At 46.5% G+C, this 20,923-nt stretch overlaps 3 protein-coding genes across 6 annotated transcripts in view; 2 read left to right on the top strand and 1 right to left on the bottom strand.

The window, feature by feature from the left end:
- The window catches only part of Egln1 (egl-9 family hypoxia inducible factor 1), a 93,653-nt gene that overhangs the window by 60,234 nt on the left and 12,496 nt on the right, over nt 1–20,923 (top strand). The window lies entirely within an intron of this gene.
- Nucleotides 98–5,654, top strand: Exoc8 (exocyst complex component 8). The gene has a single exon (XM_021723113.3). The coding sequence runs from the start codon at nt 230–232 to the stop codon at nt 2,372–2,374; it is 2,145 nt and encodes a 714-aa protein (XP_021578788.2). The 5' UTR covers nt 98–229; the 3' UTR covers nt 2,375–5,654.
- Nucleotides 11,238–20,923, bottom strand: part of Gnpat (glyceronephosphate O-acyltransferase) — a 28,654-nt gene continuing 18,968 nt past the window's right edge. For all 3 annotated transcript variants that reach the window (XM_078023042.1, XM_078023044.1, XM_078023043.1), the window contains 8 exons: nt 19,348–19,571; nt 16,646–16,888; nt 15,366–15,445; nt 14,491–14,631; nt 13,100–13,199; nt 12,930–13,023; nt 12,356–12,417; nt 11,238–11,496 (listed from right to left, as the gene is read on the bottom strand). In XM_078023042.1, the coding sequence (XP_077879168.1) occupies nt 11,453–11,496; nt 12,356–12,417; nt 12,930–13,023; nt 13,100–13,199; nt 14,491–14,631; nt 15,366–15,445; nt 16,646–16,888; nt 19,348–19,571 (988 nt within the window). In that variant the 3' untranslated portion in view covers nt 11,238–11,452. The remainder of the gene's footprint in view (nt 11,497–12,355; nt 12,418–12,929; nt 13,024–13,099; nt 13,200–14,490; nt 14,632–15,365; nt 15,446–16,645; nt 16,889–19,347; nt 19,572–20,923) is intronic.

The following is a 20,923-nucleotide window of genomic DNA, read 5'->3' as shown; positions in this document are numbered from 1 at the left end:
CGGCTCGTCCGCGCAGGCGCGCTGTCTGCGCTCGGTCAACACAGGCGCAGTGTGCATCGATCGGCTCCCGCGCAGGCGCAATGCGGGGCGCAGGGCTCGGCGCAGGCGCCTTCGGCTCGCGCCCGCCCGCTCTCTCGGCTGCAAGGCTTGGCCGCGGTCGGGTGGGGCCCGGTGGCGGCGGCGGCCAGTGGTGGAGACTGCGGGAGGCCGACGCGGGAGAGCAGCGACCATGTCGGACAGCGGGGCCAGCCGCCTGCGGCGGCAGCTGGAGTCGGGGAGCTTCGAGGCGCGGCTGTACGTGAAGCAGCTATCGCAACAGTCGGACGGCGACCGCGACCTGCAGGAGCACAGGCAGCGGGTCCAGGCGCTGGCGGAGGAGACGGCGCAGAACCTGAAGCGCAACGTCTATCAGAACTACCGGCAGTTCATCGAGACGGCGCGCGAGATCTCCTATCTGGAGAGCGAGATGTATCAGCTCAGCCACCTGCTGACAGAGCAAAAGAGCAGCCTGGAGAGCATCCCTCTCGCGCTGCTGCCCGCCGCCGCCGCGGGCACCGCCGCCGCCGCCGAGGACACGGCGGGCGCGGGGGCCCGGGACCGCCGGCGCGGCCCGGCCGGCTTCCTGCCGGGGCCTGCGGTCTCCTCACGCGAGGGCGCGGGCGAGGAGGGCAAGCAGCGCACGCTCACTACGCTGCTGGAGAAGGTGGAGGGCTGCAGGCACCTGCTGGAGGCGGGGCAGTACCTGGTGTACAACGGGGACCTGGTGGAGTACGAGGCGGACCACATGGCACAGCTGCAGCGCGTGCACGGCTTCCTTATGAACGACTGTCTGCTCGTGGCCACCTGGCTTCCGCAGCGGCGCGGCATGTACCGCTACAACGCGCTGTATCCGCTGGACGGTCTGGCTGTGGTCAACGTCAAGGACAACCCGCCCATGAAGGACATGTTCAAGCTACTTATGTTCCCCGAGAGCCGCATATTTCAGGCGGAAAACGCCAAGATCAAGCGCGAATGGCTGGAAGTGTTGGAGGAGACCAAAAGGGCCCTAGGTGAGAAGAGACGGCGGGAACAGGAGGCCGCCGCTGCCCCTCGAGGGCCACCGCAGGCAACCCCCAAGGCTGGCAACCCGTTCGAGGAGGACGATGAGGAAGAACCAGCGCTTCCTGAGGTGGAGGAGGAGAAGGTGGACCTCTCAATGGAGTGGATCCAGGAGTTGCCCGAAGACCTGGATGTCTGTATTGCCCAGAGGGACTTCGAGGGCGCAGTGGACCTGCTGGACAAATTGAACCACTATCTGGAAGATAAGCCCAGCCCACCTCCTGTGAAAGAACTCAGGGCCAAGGTGGATGAACGGGTTCGACAGTTAACTGAGGTGCTGGTATTTGAGCTTTCCCCAGATCGGTCACTGAGAGGTGGTCCCAAGGCCACTCGCAGGGCAGTTTCTCAGCTGATCCGCCTTGGCCAGTGCACCAAAGCCTGTGAGCTGTTTCTGAGGAACAGGGCAGCAGCGGTGCACACTGCCATACGCCAGCTTCGCATTGAAGGAGCCACTCTGCTCTACATTCACAAGCTGTGCCATGTCTTCTTTACCAGCCTTCTTGAGACAGCGAAGGAGTTCGAGACAGACTTTGCAGGCACTGATAGTGGCTGCTACTCTGCCTTTGTGGTCTGGGCAAGGTCAGCCATGGGCATGTTCGTGGATGCTTTCAGCAAGCAGGTGTTTGACAGCAAGGAGAGCCTCTCGACAGCTGCAGAGTGTGTGAAGGTGGCCAAGGAGCACTGCCAGCAGCTCGGGGACATCGGACTGGACCTCACCTTCATCATCCATGCCCTGCTGGTGAGAGACATCCAGGGGGCCTTACACAGCTACAAGGAGATCATCATCGAAGCCACCAAGCACCGAAACTCTGAGGAGATGTGGAGGAGGATGAACCTGATGACCCCTGAGGCTCTGGGGAAGCTCAAGGAGGAGATGAGAAGCTGTGGGGTCAGTAATTTTGAGCAGTACACCGGCGACGACTGCTGGGTGAACCTGAGCTACACAGTGGTGGCCTTCACCAAGCAGACCATGGGGTTCCTAGAGGAGGCGCTGAAGCTGTACTTCCCAGAACTGCACATGGTCCTCCTGGAGAGCCTGGTGGAAGTCATCCTGGTTGCCGTGCAGCATGTGGATTACAGTTTGAGGTGTGAGCAGGATCCAGAGAAGAAGGCATTTATCAGACAGAATGCGTCCTTTCTGTATGAAACAGTCCTCCCTGTGGTGGAGAAGAGATTTGAAGAAGGTGTGGGGAAACCTGCTAAGCAGCTCCAAGACCTGAGGAGCACATCCAGACTCATCCGGGTGAATCCCGAGAGCACAACTTCAGTGGTCTGAGGATTCTGTTTTGTGATACTTAAATGTGGCTTGTGTGTCATTTATATTTATGTTAAGTTACATTATCGTATTCCTTATGGTCTCAGTGTAAAAATGAAGGTACCTCTTAGGCTAAATCAAAAGAAGAAAGAACATATGCTAATTGAAGCACAAATGAGAAAAAGACTAGAAAAACGTATACCATGCTTTCCTTTTAAATTATGGTAATTCCTTAATGAATGTATTCATTAGCTAACAGCTTTCGATTCTCTGGATCAGCTGATGAATGTATGGTTGCTGGAGTACTTCAGCTTGTCTTTTGAATTAAAACACTCTGTACATTATGCAGCATGGAGAAACAAGATCTGTAAAGACAGAATTCAAGGATGTTGGGAAGTATCCCAGTTCACCAGAATATTAGGTTTTTTAAAGGGTACAGTGCCATATAAAACACCCTGCCTCATGCACTTCTTCTTTTTAAACTGTAATGAACAATTTGGGGGAAAGAAAGGAGTTGGGAAGTTAGTTTTAGAGAAAATTTTAGTCACAAGACTTCTTTCTTGGAACTAGCTCATGTGTGGGTGTCAGACACTTCCATCCTTACAGGGTACCAGAAGCAGATTCATAAAAAACATTTGGACACTCCCAAGTTTGTAATTTGAAAGCTGATTAATTTGAGTTGCTGACTAGCAGCTTTATAATATTTTGTTGGGGAGCATTTACTTGGAAATCTGAAAGACCATGTTAAAAATTTTTTTCAACACATTTTGGATTGTGTGAAATTCCAGCTGAAGCTTTTTTGTCTTTTGTCATATTAAATAAAGTACTAACAACAACAAAACACACACTGAGGAACCTGGCAGCATTCAGTGACTTGAGACTTCCCACTTCTTCAGTGTAGCTTACAGAGTGGCTCCGTATTCAGGCAAATGGAAAAGTTTCCACCAAGATATTTATTTAGCAAGGTAAGGTGGTGCATACCTGTAATTTCAGTGTTTTGGGAGACTGAGGCAGGAGGATTCCAAGCCTGGGTAATTTAGTGAGACCTATCTTTAAAAATACAAATGCTGGGAATGGGGTCAGCGGTAAAGCATCTGTGGGTACAGTCCCCCATACCAAAAGGAAAAAAATCTGACAATACAGATTTTTTTTTCCTTTTTGTACTAGGGATTGAACTCAGGGGCACTCGACCATTGAGCCACATCCCCAGCCCTGTTTGTATTTTGTTTAGAGTCAGGGTCTCAGGGTCTCAATGAGTTGCTTAGCACCTCACTTTTGCTAAGGCTGGCTTTGAATTCTTCCTTTCTCAGCCTCCTGAGCCAATAGGATTATAGGTGTGCACCACCGTGCCTGGCACAGATTATTTTTTTTTTAATTATTTTTTTGTAACAAAGTAGAGAACAAAGTTGAGATTGGATGTGCCCAAAGCACAGGGAAAAGAGGCCCTGTGTAACTTCAGAATGGTCCGCACTGCATTTTCTTTTTTAAAATTTTTTTGGAGGCTATTGCTTTTCTTCTTTCTTTCTTTATATATATATATATATATATATATATATGACTGTGGAATGCATTCTTATTTCGAACTGCATTTTCTTGTTTTGTGTTTATGGCTTTTTTTTTAAGAGAGAATTTTAATATTTATTTTTTAGTTTTTGGCAGACACAACATCTTTGTATGTGGTGCTGAGGATCGAACCTGGGCCGAACGCATGCCAGGCGAGCGCGCTACCACTTGAGCCACATCCCCAGCCCTATGGCCTTTCTTTTTTAAAGGCTCTCAGATTCACCCCCTCCCTGCCTTTTAATGGGGGAGGCACTTAATCACTGAGCTACATCCCCAGCCCCTTTTATTTTGAGATAGTGTTTCACTAAGTTGCTGAGGCTGGCCTTGAACTTGCCACTCTGTCTTAGCCTCCCAAGACACTGGGATTTACAGGTGTGTACCCCCACACCCAGTTAAAGGACCTCAGATTATAATGCTTACTTCAGATTGTTTAGTAAAACAAACTAAAGAAATGCTTCTGGGTGTGTTGACATATATATTCATATATATAACACTTCTCCTATTTCAGAGAAATTGTGTTTGCCGAGATTCATTTTTTTTTCCCCTAGCTTCTAATTGTGATTTTTGTCCCCAAGTCGTTTTTCTCATGCCCATGACTTCCATAGGTCATTCTTTTATCTGGATAAATGGTGGTGTTGAGGCTGAAGATTGTGTGAAACCTAAACATGATCTAAAGAGTAGCTCAGAGCTATAACACTCCTTGACCTAATAGCTCAAAAGCCAAAACAGCACAGTTTTTAGCTATCCATATTTAAAAGGCCGGAAAGTATCAGAGTTGTCTCTTAGTTTTTGTTTTTTTTTTTCACATAACTTGGGATTTTCTAGATAACCATAACTGGATATATCAGCTGAACAGATATAACTTCTTTTTTAAACATCACTGGAAACTTGAATTTTATAAAATTTTGTGATTATTATGATTATTCTGTGTCATTTATCTGACATATAGTATAAAACATACTATGTAAACCTGTGACTTTGGGTCTGTAAAATACTTTTGAAATGGAAATTTATCTTATGGTATGAATCATGAATGTGTATTCTCATACATAAATGGTTCCTTCTTCATAGAACTATCTGCTTTTTAAAGCTGGAATTTCAAAATTTTCTTTTGCAAAAGTCTGTGGGCTCCTTAATCTGAATTGTAGCTGGAGGAAGTATGCTTCTGTGAATCAACTGGCATGGGAGGTAGACTAAAACCACTAGGGTGGTAATGCACCTTTGTGCCCAGACAGAATAATTCAGGTTGTATTCCTCAGAGTGCAGTCAGAGCGCCCCTGTTCTTTGGTTTCATTAGATTTCAAAATAAGTTCTAAAAATTGAATGAATTTAGAGATTGTCCAGAAATATAGTAGATACCAAGATGCACCACTGTGGACTACCATCTCTTGTGTGCTTTGAGCATACCTGTCACTGAGCTTGGGATCACAGACTTGATTGAATTAATTGTTGGGAAAAAGACACCCTTGGAATTAAGTCTCTTTTGATTAAAGCCTCTTTTCATGTAGGTGTTAAAAACTCACTTATTTTTATACAAAACACTATCTGTAGTTTAATTATCAGTATATGTTTCTTCAACTTGGCATCTTACCGAGGATTGGAAATCTGGGACTTTACATGTAGTATAAAATCCGTGTGTGCATTTTGCTTTTGATATGCTGTGATATTAGAAAATCTTAAAGTGTTTTATAAAATAAAGCTTAAAACATGCCTACACTGGATAAAATTGATAATACAATGTTATTTGCATTTTTCTTTAATTGGGATTTAATATGTTCTTTTAACTATTCTTTGTTGTTTTTATTTTCTATTATTTATGTAGGGAAGACTGAAAGCTGCTAGCTAATTTAAATAAACATTCTGCTGTCAGAGTTGTGAATAAATTGGATCTAAACATTTTAGGATTCCCTTGTGGGAAGTTTCACCTGTACAAAATGTGAATTTACTCTAAAAAGTAAGTTTTATGCTATCTGCACATTCTTGAATGAAGAAAGTGTAACATAGGCTACAAGATGTAGGAACTAAATTATAAGGTTCTACTTTTTTAAAGTAAAATGCAAGACAGATGTAGTGGCACACACTGGTAATCCCAGCAACTTGGGGAGCTGAGACAGGAGGATGGCAAGTTCAAAGCTAGCCTGCACAACTTAGTGAGATCTTGTCTCAAATAAAAAGGGCTCCGGGTATAGCTCATGGTATAGTGCTCGTGGCTTCAATGTCCAGTACCATAAATAAATAAATAATAAAATAATTTGCAGATAGTGAGGATACCCACATTTAAAAGAATTGAATGCTAGGCTTTGTGAAGACTGAGGGTGGAGAGGGCCCTAAAGACTGGAAAAGAGAGATGCTCAGCTGTGTGCAGGGGGACACTGAGGGAGGGAGCAGTGTAATTCTGAGTGGGAAATTCTCATGGGGTCCTGGTATAAGCATACGGTGTAGGACTCAAAGCCAGCATCTCTGACAAAGCCTTCAGAAACCCACTCCCAAGAGGTGGCCCTTGGTAAGAAATCCACGTGTGTCCAGAAACCCCACTTCCAAGAGGAGGTGACCCTTGGTATAAGAGTTCCACATGTGTTTTCCCTAAAATTGGATTATACTGTGCATGCAGCTCAGCATATTGCTTTCATTCACATAACAATTCAGTTTTGTTTTTTGATACTGGGGATCAAACCCAGGGCCACTTTACCACTTATATCCCAGCCCTTTTAATTTTTGAAACAGGATCTTGCCAAGTTGCCTAGATTAGTTTTGAATTTCCCATTCTCCTGCCTCAGCTCCTGAGCTACTGGGATCATAGGCATGTGCCACCACACCTAGCTACAATTCAGTATTTTTTTGGTGGGGTGGAGTGGGGGTACTGGGAAGTGAATCTAGGGGCACTAACCATTGAGCAACTCTGCCACATCCCCAATCCTTTTGGTATTTTATTTAGAGACAGGGTCTCACTGAGTTACTTGGGGCCTAGCTAAATAGCTGAGACTGGCTTTGAACTTAAGATCCTCCTTGCCTCAGCTTCTCAAGCTACATAGATTAAAAGCATGCACACCCAGCTACAATTCAGGTTTTGTGTGTGTGTGTGTTGCTGGGGATTGAACTCAGGGCCTTGTGCATGTGAGGCAAGCACTCTACCAACTGAGCTATAGCCCCAGCCCTACAATTTAGTATTTTTAAAATATTTTTATTTTATTTATTTTTATGTGGTGCTGAGGATCAAACCCAGTACCTCACAAGTGTGAGGCAAGCGTTCTGCCACTGAGCCACAACCCCAGCCCATACAATTCAGTATTTCTAAGACATTACCTCACACCAATGGTATAGCTGTACCTTACTGTAGGGGTTTCTGTTTGCTTTTGTTTTCCTGTGATGGTTTGGTCTTCAACCACAATGATAAACTATAATTTTGCTTTTTCCAGTTACTTTGGAACAGCCCCTCTGTTGGCTTAGCAGCACTGCCAGGGTCGCCCTCAGACACCTGCCTCCTTCTGAGTTCAGCTGGGCCGTGATGGAAAGCAGGACTCTTTCCCCCACCTGCTTCCCTTCATCCTCCCACCAGAGTGTGGAAGCATTGAATGTGGGGCAGAAAGTAATTTTAATGTCACCTTTCAATGTGGGGCAGAAAGTAATTTTAAGGTCACCTTCAACTTTGATCATATTTTTTAATCAGTTATCAAACTCTGACCTGCTCTAGGTCTGCTGCATGGTTCAACCTGGAATCTCTCTTTCCTGTTACCTGGACAATTCTCTCCTTTTTCTGTTAGACTCCCCGCTTTAGACACCATCTCTTTCCACTGGTTTACCATTTTAGTTAGGTCCATCTTTCCGGATGTGGAGAAAATTGATATTTTATACCCTGAATGTTTAAAAATATTTTTCTACTCTCATGGTTGTCTCATAGTTAAGCTGGATATAGAATCCTAGATTTGAAATAATTTCCCCTTAGGACCTTGAAAAGCATTACTCCATGATCTTCTAGTTTCTAAAGTTTCTCTCAAGTCAGATTCATTCTGTTTCCTGAACAACTACTTGCTTTCTTGAAAAGTCTTTAACATCTCTTCTGTATAAGTCCTGAAGTGTCAGGTGGAGTGCTTTCTAGTCCTCATTCTTGTTCCCTAGCAGACCTTTCAATAGGTGTGTACCTTCAGTGCTGGGACATGTTCTTGCATTGCTTCCTTTTACTGTGGGGCCTGGTCTTCAGACAGACAACTTTTATTATCGGTCTCTCCAGAGCATGTCTGCTGTCTTCTGGAAGGAGAACAACAGCTGCCTGGATGGGTGTTATGGTTTGGACCGTAAGCCTCCCCTGAAGGCCTGGCCCCAGCCTGTGATGCTACTGGCAGGTGATGGAGCCTTTGCGGGGAGGCCAAGTGGGAGGAAGTTTAGGCTGCTGGGGACATGCCCCTGAAGGAACCTTTGGGACCTCAGTTCCTCCTCTGCTTCCTGGCCACCAAGAGGCCAGCAGCCTTCTCTGCCACTTGTTCTCATCATGGTGTACTGGGTCACCACAGGCCCAGAGGCAGTGGAGTCCAGCGGACAGAAACTGCTGCAATGCGGACAGAAACTGCTGAAACCACGAGCCTGAACAAATCTCTCCTCGTGAGCTGTCTTGGGTGTCTGTCACGGTGGCAGAAGGCTAACACAGTGGGTGAGTGGGCATCTCTTTCAAATGCTGCCATCAGCTACTTCTTGCATGGACTTAGTACTAAAGTGGCATTTCAAATCAGTGAGGAAATTAATGATTCAACATTGTGACAACTTCCTAATTATTTGTATGAAAACTGAAACCTGACATCAGGGATTTTTTTTTTTAAACCCCAGACCCCCTTTTTTGTTTTGAATGCAGAGACATTTTATCACTAAGCTACATAGCCAGCCCTTTTTATTTTTTTACTTTGAGACAGGGCCTCACTAAATTGCTGATGCTGGCCTGGAACTTTCGATCCTCCTATCTCAGTCACCTGAGTAGGTGGGACTTCAAGCACACACCACTATGTGCCCCTGTGAGGCAGAGGCTCTGAGAGTTCCAGTTGACCTTACAAGGCCACACAAGGCTCGTGCACATCACCTCCAACTTTGGATGGCTCCCCTTTTCACTTAAGGGTGGTACTGTTTTGAACTTTCATCTTTTCCAGGGCTAGGGATATGCAGTGGTATCCTCTCACTATGCTGTGTGTGCACAGCTCCAGCCAGCCCCACAATCTCGAGGGGTCACACCAGTACTGCAGGGCACTATGCTGCCAAGGTGGTCAGCAGATGGGGTGCACTCAGTGAAATCTTCAATTAGGATATTTTCAATGTAACATCGTACGCTGAGCTTCTGTACATGGCAGAGTTGTTTTGAACCTGGTCCAGCTCCAGACTATGCTTTCTCAGTGACTACATCATGCTGTAGCGTGAAAGGAAGATAATCTTGGAAAGCTAGGTGCTTGGGGCCTTACTTCAAAGCAATGGCAGCTCCAGAGTGTACAACAGGAGGCAGGAGAGGGGCCAAGAGTCCGCTCTGGGCTTGGCTGTAGGTGTATGCAAGCATGCATGTGGGTGCTAGAAGCTGCTACTCTTAGGGAAGGCTTTTACTTGGAGTGTCTTGTGCTGGATGACAGTGAGTGAGTCCTCCAGACCATCTGCTGGAAGCACAAAGCCTCATCTCTTTTTATTTCAAGTCCTTACCTCTGCCATTGATTGCTTGCCTGGCTCTAATGCAAAAGCTCACTAGGAGACAAATCTAGCTACTTGCACCCAAAACTCAAGGCTTCATCCAAACCCGTGTCACAAAGTGGCCTAAAAGTAAGCAAAGATCATCTGAGTCTTCAACATGCACCTCTACAGCAAGTGTCATGGAAAAAAAAAGAAGGCAATCAAATCTGGCATCGGGGACTTTTCCACTGCGCAGTCTCCACGGCAATGACCAGCCTGGGTCCCAGCACTCCTGCAGCATTGGCCCCCATGCTCCCTGAAAGCGGCAGCTTGGTGCCACCTGGCCGTGCACCAAGACATCATCAGCCAGGCACTGCTGAGCTGGTTCTACAACAGTGCATGGCCTGGTACAAGGGACCTCCAATGAGCACACAGAACCAGCCTGGCTGCTGGGAACATGTGCACATCGCAGGGGAACTTGGACGCAGGGAGTACTGCATCTTATTTTGAGCTTTCCAGTGGTTTTCCTTGGCACTTGGATTCCAACCCAAATGTCTTAGAGTTGACTATGCTGCTGCTGACTGAACTGTATCCCCCCACTTTGCACGCTGAAGCTCAGACCAAGGTGCCTATACTGGGGAGTAGTTAAAATCAGATGTGGTCAGGAGGCTGAGGCCTCATGGTGGCCTTAGTGATCTCATTAGCTCATTCAAACACATAAGGAGATGGCCACTGAGGGAGGCCTCAGAATGGACATGCATTGCTAGCACCTTGACCTTGGACTTCAGCCTGGAAAACTGCAAGAAATGTCTGTGTTGAAGCCACTCAATCCACGGCACCGTTCCATAAGCCTGAGCAGATAAAGCACCTTTCTCTTGAATTTCACTACCCAAGACTCACTCTAGCCCCTCGATCTTCATTTGGGTCCTCCAGAACCTGCCCAGGACTATCCACTCCCTATTCTCTCTGCACACGCCACTCCACTCTCCCTGTCTATCCTCAAAACCCAGCACCCTGGAGAGCCAACTTCTGCTCAACAACTCGACCTACTGGTCACCTTAGAGCGGCCACCTGCCAAGGTCCCAGTGCTCAGCCACAGTACTCCAAGCTTCCTCACACAGTATCTCTTAGTTGCATGTAGCTTTGACTCATTCATTTTGTTAATGAAAGCTCTGGGTAGTAAAGTTTAAAGTAAGCTAGCTAACTTATTCTCTGTTTCTGTCACCACTGTACATGTTTGAGACAACTGGAACTAAAGCAAGCAGGAAGACGGAGGCTGAGTGTCCCTTCACTACAGTGTGTGGAACTGGAAGTGTTAATCCTGACAAGAGAACATGCAGACTGCCCCAAGTCTAAATGCAAACTGCCTTTATGTTCCATGTGTACCTGACACCCTTACCTGAGGCTATTTCACTACGGTTTTTAGTGTCACCTGTGTTTTGACTACAACTCCTCCCATGAGGTCAGGTATGGAATTCTCCACTTGGGGTTAGGTTGGTGCTCAAGAAGCTTCAGATTTCTGGACTAGGGACACTTAGCTGACACACCTTCTTCACAGTTTTCTCCTAATAGCCAGAGCCTTTGATGTCAATATGGTGCTTCAACCCAGAAGGCAACATAAAACTGAGCACATGTGGGGACTAAGAAGTGTTTATGAAACAGAAGCTGAACTTTGCTTTCCCAAACATGTTTTCAAAAGTTGTTTATTTTAAACACACGCAGAGCTGGATTTACAAATGCCTTTTAACCATGTGGCGGGGAAGATTACACTGACTGCTTACACTGATCATTTCTTCCTCTCCACGGAGTCTATGTTCATAAAGTCTTGTGGAGCATGAGGTGTGTCTTCCTTTACACCCATGTTGGCAGTAGTCCTTTACAACAATAACTGTGTGATGACCATTAAAGTCTTGCAGCTGTTGGTTTTCCTATCGGTGTCTTACAACCTGACATAAACAAAGAGCTTGTGAAATGACTCGGACTTTGCCCTTCCTCATACAACTGTGTCTTAAGCTACTGCCCAACAGGGATACCCAACACTGTGCAGAGTGTACAGGCCAACTGCACCAATGGGGTGCCAGTCCCCTCTGCAGAAGGTGTGGCCAGTGTGGCAGGGCCAGACGCAGGAGCTGGCCACTGCTCCCCACTATTAATAAACTGATTGTTGTCCTCGCAGATAAGGTACGTGTGAGTGCTTTAGCTCTACACCCATCCTTACCACATTTGAAACTGAGTTCCAAGACTACCTGTTCTGTGAACAGAAGAGGGGTGGTGCTCATCATGCTCCTCCAAGAATTCTCACAGCCCCTCCACCGCTCCTTCCTCTATATGCCCAATCCTGGTTTTCCTGGCTTAGGCAGATGCCACCCAGGGGCCCTCCATGCAGCCCTAACCAATGCCCTGAGTTAGGCTTAGGTACAAAAACGCCCCTTGTAAGAGTATTAATGACATAGTGCTCATTCAACACGACTAACAGATCGTCATTTCCTTAAATGTCGATACCCCCTTCTAATATCATCCCAACATCCCTGCAGGAAGTTTTTCAACTCTTCTGGCTATTTCTCTGTTCACGCTTGACTCTCCTGACTCTTACAGATACAAGAACAAATGGCCTGCATTTCCTGGGCTGCGCTGTGTCTTTTCCTCTCTGTCTCTGGTGGTACAGGGAATGGCCAGGCCAGTGCTCCACCACTGAGCTATACCCCCATCTGCCTAGCATGTGTGAGGCCCAGCTCCAGCTCCAGCATGGGAAAAATACTGATAAAACAATGCAGAAGTTCTTCATGTCTATTAAACCGTACTTACTGAGCATTCCTTCTAATTTGGTTGTGGCAGGTTCATTCACACTAAATATGTTTTCATTGTTTCTAAAGAAAGGAATAAGCTTTGTCACTGCACACATCAAGGTGACGGCCTCCCAACAGTGCACAGTGGCTGGAAGGCCTTTGGCCCGCCCTCCCTCCTGGCTTCACCCTTCCTTCTTTGGACCACACCAGAGACGCGGCCATGAGAGGTTAAGCTTTCACATTGCTGCTTTAGTTCTAGAGGCGAATGTCTGTCTGTTTCTCCACCCATCCATCCATGTACCACCCACACTACATTCTCCAAAAATCTTCCCTGTAATTAATCTCTAAATGTCAGTATAAGGCCACAGACACAGACTGGCCTACCCTACCTCCTCCCTTTGTTCCAGTGGCATTTTTATTCATAACCACACAGGTTTCCTGGGGACGCATACTGATTTCACTCGGGAGGGGCTGGGTACATGAAGAACATTCTAACACTTACCAGACAGCACACTCCCATGCCTGGGCTTTTGCTCAGTGTCACTTGTGGCCCTTGCCCTTTTAGCAACCATGGAACTATGCATAGTACTTACATTTTCTTTTTCTCTACCACGCCAAGTCTCACAAAGGCTGCTAAGGCATTTTTTTGCACGTCGGAAGATAGCACATCATAACACTGAGAGGCTCCTGGGTGAAGGAGGAAGAGCTGGTGGACCCTTTGCTCTCCAGTAATAAAAGTCCCCTCCCCACAAGAGTGACTGACCTTGATCGAGAAGCTGGCATGTGAACTTCCTCACTGCAGCCAAGTACTGCTTCTCAGTAAAGCGTTCTTCTTCTTCATATAAGAGGTACTTGCAAATGATCTGATTTTAAAAGGACAATGAGGAACAGCGAGAAAGGGTGGCCAAACACAGGAGAACCCTCAATGACTTTCACCACCTTCTTAAAGAATGGCACCTCCCAGTGGAGCAGAATGCAGACCCATTAAGGTGGAGCCCGAGAAACATGGGAGGACTTTTAGGACATCTTTCTAAGCTTCAGTTAATTTTTTTTTTTTTTAAGTTGTCAACGAACCTTTATTTTATTCATTTACATGCAGTGCTGAGAATTTAACCCAGTGCCTCGTACATGCTGGGCAGGCGCTCTGCACTGACCACAGCCCCAGCCCAGCTTCAGTTCATGTTTACAATTAGAATACAATGGTTTGTAATAATATCAACATTTATTAAACACTACTTTGGCATTTTAGTTGGTTGCAAGTTAATTACTACCAGCTTTGTATTTCATGCTACTTGGGAAAACAGGAGCCAGATGTTTATAACTTTGTCTTTTTCACTAAATAAACCCAACAAAGTGCTAGGTCCTAAAACACTGGATGACTTCTACTATAGAAAGGGTAGAAGGGACACTGATCAAGCACCAAGTATGAAGCTTTGTGCAAGGCGGCTAGTGGTGTCACTTCACGTGCCACAGGCACCCCTGTGCCAGGAAGCAGGTCTGGTGCCCGTAGACAGGGCATACACTGAGCCCAGCCTGAGGCTTCTTCTCTCCAACACACGGGGACCCTGGGTTTGCATTTCCAACTCCCTCTCTTTTGAGCCCTGACCATTCCTACTTGGTGTCCACTGAGAGCTCTGACAAGCTCTTTAGATACCTGTACTTGGAATTTTTTCTTTCCCTTCCAACTTTGAGTAACAGAAATGATTGACTCTATGCATCATTCGGGTCTTGGGTCTTTCATTCACTAAGTGCTTATTATGTGTCAAACACTTTGCTACATACTAAGACCAAAAGACAAGACACAGCGTAACAACAATGTTTGGGTAAAACTATGGTTACACAAAGACTGTGCTCTAGGTCTCACTAAGCTGTCATTCTTTTGGTTCTGTGATGGACCAGATGTGATGGTCAGACCAGGACATGGGGCAAGTGTGCTCACATGCAGAGCCTTCTCTAAGCTGTCATTCTTTTGTGTTCTGTGATGTCATTCTTTTGGTTCTGTGATGGACCTTCTGCTCCTCCTCTAGACACCTGGGAGGTGACATCATTCACTGGGAAAAATCCTGGCCCACCAGAGCAATAATACGTGTGGAGTGGAAAAATCTTTTGATTTGGTATCAGGATCATAAAGAAGAACTTGCCAAATTTACATACCTGATAACATTCCACAAAAGGTTTAAAGAGTCCTACTAGAAATTCTAACACAGCCTTTCCTTTCTCTGTGACAAGGATGTCCCTTAAAGTCAACTGAATGGTCTCACTTTTACAAAGCAGGTAACAGCCTTCTTCGAAGTCCTGGAAGGGAAAAGGGGAAGCCAGAATGTATCCAGGAATTTAGGTTCATGGGAATAGGCATCTCAACACAGCATGAGTCCTCAGCCGTGACACCAGCTAGTCATAGCCTCCCAGGACCTCCTGGAAGCTCCACAGCAGCACAAGAAAACCACTGGGCAGACAGACTTTCTTTCACTGTGCACAGCCACCTCCTTAATCTAACTAGCAAGTGTGTGCGAAGAGTCCCAAAGACACTTAAGAGTTGTGCTCATGCTCAAATCTCACTGGCATGCTTGCTCTCAAGTCCCACAGAATAAAACAAAGTCTGCTCTCCTTAGCACAGCAACCAAAGCCTGCACCACCTGTGTGTGTTCTACCACTGCCTACCCCAGAGAACTAGCAGGCCCACTTGCTCAACTGCCCACACTGCCAGCAAGGCCACCTACTGTTCCTCTCCAGGCTGAGGCACCTGCCTGCAGACACATTCCAACCTGCTGTGAGCAGAAAGGTGTGTGTAGACTCACAAACATCTACTGGAACAGCCATTTACAGAGCTGCACTAGTCGCTCCAGATGGCACCCTCCTCACAAAGAATCCCAGGGTTATTTATTTAATACTCATCACCATCCGCTGTATAGCTCTGGATCTGCTGGACTGTGAACGCCTGTGTTTCTCACTGTGTTGCCTAAGAACGTGCCTGCCTGCTTGCAGAACTCATGTGTGCACACCTGCTCTCCTGCTGTGTGCAGACTTACCCTCAATGTGTTTCCCGGAAGGAAGATGAACTCATCTGAAAACATGTCACGGAGGAAGCGAAAGCAGCTGTAGACATCCTCTGCAAATAAATTTGTTACATAAGATCACCATGCTGCTTTTTAAACTTTCAGGGAGTATCAGGAAGTCAGTGAAACCCCCAAATTCAGTCCTTCAAAGGTGCATCTTTTAAAATGTTTTTAGTTGTCAATGGGTCTTTATTTTTATATGTGGTAATGAGAATCAAACTCAGTGTCTCACACATGCAAGGCAAATGCTCTCCAATGAGCTATAGCCCTAGCCCCCAAAGGTGCATTTTTATGCATATAATAGGACAAGAATTAAGTCCCCTGTGGGAAGCCAGAATCAACCAGAACTTCACCTGCAGAGTAAACTAGTCTAACACAATTTTAATGTGTTAAATTACAAATAAGCTTCTAATAAGTCAGTCAGGTAATAAGGAAGATACCACAATACTTAGAAGCCTGGGACATCATTTCCCCTATGCCAGAGTCCCCATGAGGGAGAGAAACTGATTTCCTAGCTTCCCTCAACACTCATAGTCCTGGATCTTTACTCTACCTGTGGTCTCTTCCCTATGAAGGGGGAAAAAAAAAAAAAAAAGAAAGAAAGAAATCACCAATAGAACCCCAATTCTAGGCCCACTGCAGGCGGCTCTGGTGTGGGGCTCCCCCAGAGATCCTCATGCAGACCTGAGTAGAGACCATGGCCTGGACTACAAGCTCCTGCCAATACGAGCTGTGCCTGACTCACTTCCCTGTTCCTCAGTGCAACGTGCACACTCCTGCGCTGGTGTTCTGTTGGACAAGGGGCTGTCACAGCAGAACAGAACAGACCAGGACATGGGGCAAGTGTGCTCACATGCAGAGCCTTCTCTGAGCAATTATGCAACTCTGTAGGCCTAACTCTCACTTATAGTAGAAGATGTTTAGGTTAGGCAATCTCTAGATCCTTCCAATTCTAAGTTTTTTTCTTTCTTTCTTTCTTTTTTTTTTTTTTTTGAGGTGGGGTCTTGCTGTATTGCCCAGGTGGGTCTCAGCCTCCTGAGCAGCTGGGACTACAGATGTGTACATGCCACTGTGCCCTCCAATTCTAGGACCCTATAAGATAGATGACCACGTGTTTCAGGAGCAAAGCTAACTTCTGAGGGTAAAGGCCCCGCGCCCTGCCAGTGGTATCCTTGTTGTGCACTACTGCTCCTTCCATGGAACTGCAACGCTAGGCTTCTTCTGAAGTTCAAGGTCACATTCCTGAAAGTTACCTTTCCTGAACCCAGGTGTCATCTGCAAGGCTACAGCTACTAAGGAAGGACGGACAAAAATGTTGAGCAACTGGTTCCTATAAGCTGAGCACATAAGCAGAGTGATATGCTGGAAAATGAGTCCATCGACCACTTCCGAGTCTCCGGAGTCCACGTTCAGAATCACCTGGTCTTTAATGAGGCTGGCGAGGTTGGAATGCAGAAGAATGCTGGACTGAACAACTTCCTCAGCAGGTTCATTATCTGCACACAAAGACAACATGTGTAAATGAGACAGGGTCTGCAGGGCAGGCCTGACCTGAGAGGAGAGGCAGAGGCTGGGCTACTCTCTTACCAGCTGTGGTCATGGTAAATGAAGGAGTAGAAAGAAGCATTTCCTGTATGGAATCTTTCAGGACATGTATATAACTCCATCTACCCTAAGTCTGTCAGCCATTCTGAAGTACACATCAGTTCCCAATCTGAAAATCAACACCTGCTGTCTACCTCAGGAACCAAGAGCATCCAAACATTTGCAAGAGCAAATTACATGACTGGAAAAAATCACACGCACATGGATTTAACAATACGAAGACACAAAGGTCCATGATTGGTGCATGAGTACATTAAATATACTTCTTACACACCCACCCAGCTCCTAGCACCAGGTCTCAGAGAACAGAGAGACATGTGTCTCTTACCCACATCTAGCATCATTAGAGAGGCAGACCCATCACGGTTCCGTAGCTCATCACCCGACCCTACCTTGACTTGGACATGGAAAACAGGTAGTCACAGAAGCAGAATGCAGAGATGGTGATATTTAACAGCAAGGGCAATTGTTTTACTATGAACCTCAGCCAGAGAGCTGGGTGTTAGGTTCTGCTGATGCTGCAGGGGAGGGACAAATGAGGGGTGTGGCTTATATACAGGGAATGAACAAAAGGTCTCAGAGTAAAGGCCCATTCCTGGCTGGTATGTGGGCTGTAGATACGGCCGCTCATTCCAAGGCTCTGAACTCTGTTCCCTTCAGTGGCCTCAATCACACTCATTCTTGATCAGCTTGTCCTCTCAGCTTGCTCAAGTTAATGGTATGTATGAAATGATATAAAAAGCTCCAGAGGGCTAGAGATGCAGCCAATGGCCCAGTGGCTCGATTGGCAATGGAAAAGGCGCTGGGCTCAATCCCCAGCACTTAAATAAATTAATAAATAAATAAAGGCTCTAGATACGAGAATGCTTAGAACTGTGTGATAATTCAAGTAAAACAGAACAAAGGAACTGAATATATGCTCTATAATTAGGAAGCACAGTTGCTCTGGCCACACTGACACTTGGATATGACAGACTCTGTAATAATCAGGATAGTGCAGTATCAGCCAGCCACAGGTACCCTTAGGCAGTCACATACTTATCCTATCTTCAAAAAGCAAGACGCCTTAGAGAGACAGGTGTCTATGTATTCACATGTCCCTGGGGCACACAGTTATAGGACAATACTTTACCTGCCCCACTCACAACACCAAATACTTGCTACCCTGTATCATAATTTAAACGCCCCTCACCTCCCACAAGACCATCACAATACTGAGAGAGATGTCACCTCTCTCTCTTTCCTCACTTGTGACAGGCACTGGACTGCCTGGCTCTTGTTAGGAATTCCTCCTGGACTCCTCTTTGCTATGCGCCAGCTCAGCCACCAGTGGGACTGGGTGTCCTCACTTCTCAGCTGGGCACAGCAGCCTCCTAACCTGTCACATCTCCAGTCTCTTCCATGGAGGTCTATCTTTAGAGCTGGTAGCCGGATGTTTTCTAAAGGCCATTCTGTCTTACTGCCCTGCTTACATCCATTATGGCTTTCTGTAGCTGAGAGGTTTCAGTCCAGATCTTAAGCCCGCAGGCTGAGGCAATCTAGCTGCCACCTACAGCCTTTTCCTCTATTCACCCAACCCAGCGGCAGTTTTCTAACATGCAGGTCACCAAATGCTGATGCAGGTCACCAGGTCACCGTCTTGCATTTGCTATCCCTGCGTGGACGAGGCGCCACTCTCTGAGGAGCTCCTCTCCTGTCAAGGGGCTGCAGAGCCACTCTATGAAGTCTCCCTTCACCCATGGTATTCTCAGGCATTCTCAACAGCGCATCCACAGCTCACTGACCCCACTGCTTGTTCACACATTTGGCATCGGCATGGTGAATGTACATAGGCAGTTAATTAGAAATAATTACCTGATTTTGAAAGGACTGCAATTCCATCTGCCATCTGTATAATCAAAAAGACTGAAACAATTTCCGCTACCTCTTGTTACATACACCCTCGATTTCCACAGCATTCAAAACCTGGACAAGGTTTTTGACAAGCTGTTTTCATCTGAAAACTGCGTAAAGCTGGATGAGGCCAGCCGTTCAGTGTATGCCACCCACAAGGCAAATGAGCTGCTGCTAACATGAGGTGGTCTGAGAGAAGGAAGGAATCCTGTCCCTAGTCTCCACTGATGGGTACAAAGGGACAGTGTTCCAGTCCTCAGGTGTTTTTAGTCTCAAGGGTACATGTCATGTAAATGCTTATGCTTAAGGGCCAATATGCTGGGTTCCAGTCCTTGAGGGGTAAAAACAGACAAGGGTCCTTTTCTCTGAATGTTTAGCTCAGCTCTCACGCAATTTTCTCACATCTAGAATTCATTCCCAAATTAAAGAGTGAAAGGCGAGCCTCCACACCACATACCAGGCCACAGGAGGAGCCCTCCAAACGTCTGGGCCAAGCCCTTCAGCCACAGAGTCTTCTCCACCAGGGCATCAAAGTCCATACATGGCCGGTTCTGAAGTAGAACAGCAACTGCCAAGCTCCAAGGGCTCAGAACAAGGTTCTCAATTTGCAGAAGCTGCATTTTGTAGGCAACTTCAGTGACAAAAGCATGCATGTCCTCAGACTGTTTCTGTGGGATATATCTAGAAGGAAGAGCATAGAACACATGGCAGTTTTGCTACCCACACTCACAGGGTGGGAGGACCCCTTGGAAGGCTGCTCATGCTCCTGCCAACCAAATTCCTTAGGCCACCTGCAAGAAGTGTTTCTTGCTTTACCATAGTGTAATCTGCCCAGACATTTCCAGGACATGTCTTGAAACAAAAGAAATACTGGGGTTTTTTTTTTGTTTTTTGTTTTTGGTACTGGGGATTGAACCCAGGGGTGCTTAACCACTGAGCCACATTCTCCAGCTCTTTTTTATATTTCATTTTGAGACAGAGTCTCACTGAGTTGCTTAGCACCTCGCTTTTGCTGAGGCTGGCTCTGAACTCATGATACTCCTGTCTCAGCCTCCTGAGCTGCTGAGATTACAGATATGCAACACTGTACACAGCAAGAAATACTCTAAATTCCTAATTCCAGGGGGAGACTTTTGCTGATTTTTAAATAGTTCATATCACTTCTGTGAAAACCAATACCTCCCTGTAAAATGAATGGCCATCTCTGCAGAATCCTAGCACCATGAACATCTCTACTGTTTACCACCCGTCAGGCTAACATCTGCACCAGACAGGCTGCTCAGTCTGAGAGCTTCAGTGCCTGCCAAGGACCCCGTCCGCAACTGGGAGCTCTGTCATGCTCGGATCACTGCAAGTGTACACTAGGCCTAAGAGCACAGGGTGGAGCCAAAAGAGATATGCAGGGCCTAACAGCAGCCACACAAGGGTCCTCAGCATAGGCTGGCCAGCCAACATGAGGTCTAGAGAATGGGTGGCAGCAGGAAGCCCACAGACGCTTGAGATGACAATGCAGCTACTGGAAAGGCACACTCCCGCTGGGGAACTCCGCCTCCTCAAGGACCTAATACCACACATGGGCTCAGTCCCATGTGTGGCTACCACACACTCTTTTCTGGGATCAAACCAGTGCTCAGGACACATGCTAGCTGGACTCCAGCAGGCTCAATGACTCCTACAGGTGCACTTGTTAACAGCAGCACTCTTCTTCCTAATGTTGAGAGAGTTCCCCTAAGAAGGCAATTGTGTATGATTGCATGTCTTACACGTGTACCCTGCAGAGAACCAACTGTTGGCAAACACAGATCATCTTCACTGAAACCTTCCAACGACAAAAAAAGAAACGACGGGAAGGAGATTGATTGAATTATCTCCTGTGCCTGTATGAATGTGGCACAATGAATCCCGTCATTATGTAGAATTATAATGCACCAATAAAAATTATGATAAGTAAATAAAAAAGTTTTAATAAAAAAGGAAGAAAGAAAAAATGAAGCAGCACAGCTTCCCTGGTGATATGCTGTGTGCTCTCAGGT

The sequence above is a fragment of the Ictidomys tridecemlineatus genome, chromosome 10, assembly GCF_052094955.1.
Source record: "Ictidomys tridecemlineatus isolate mIctTri1 chromosome 10, mIctTri1.hap1, whole genome shotgun sequence".
Classification (NCBI taxonomy): Eukaryota; Metazoa; Chordata; class Mammalia; order Rodentia; family Sciuridae; genus Ictidomys; species Ictidomys tridecemlineatus.
This window is presented reverse-complemented; position numbering and strand designations above follow the sequence as displayed.

Coding starts and splice junctions, on each gene's coding strand:
- Exoc8 (XM_021723113.3), top strand. CDS start 230: ATGTCGGACAGCGGGGCCAGCCGCCTGCGGCGGCAGCTGGAGTCGGGG.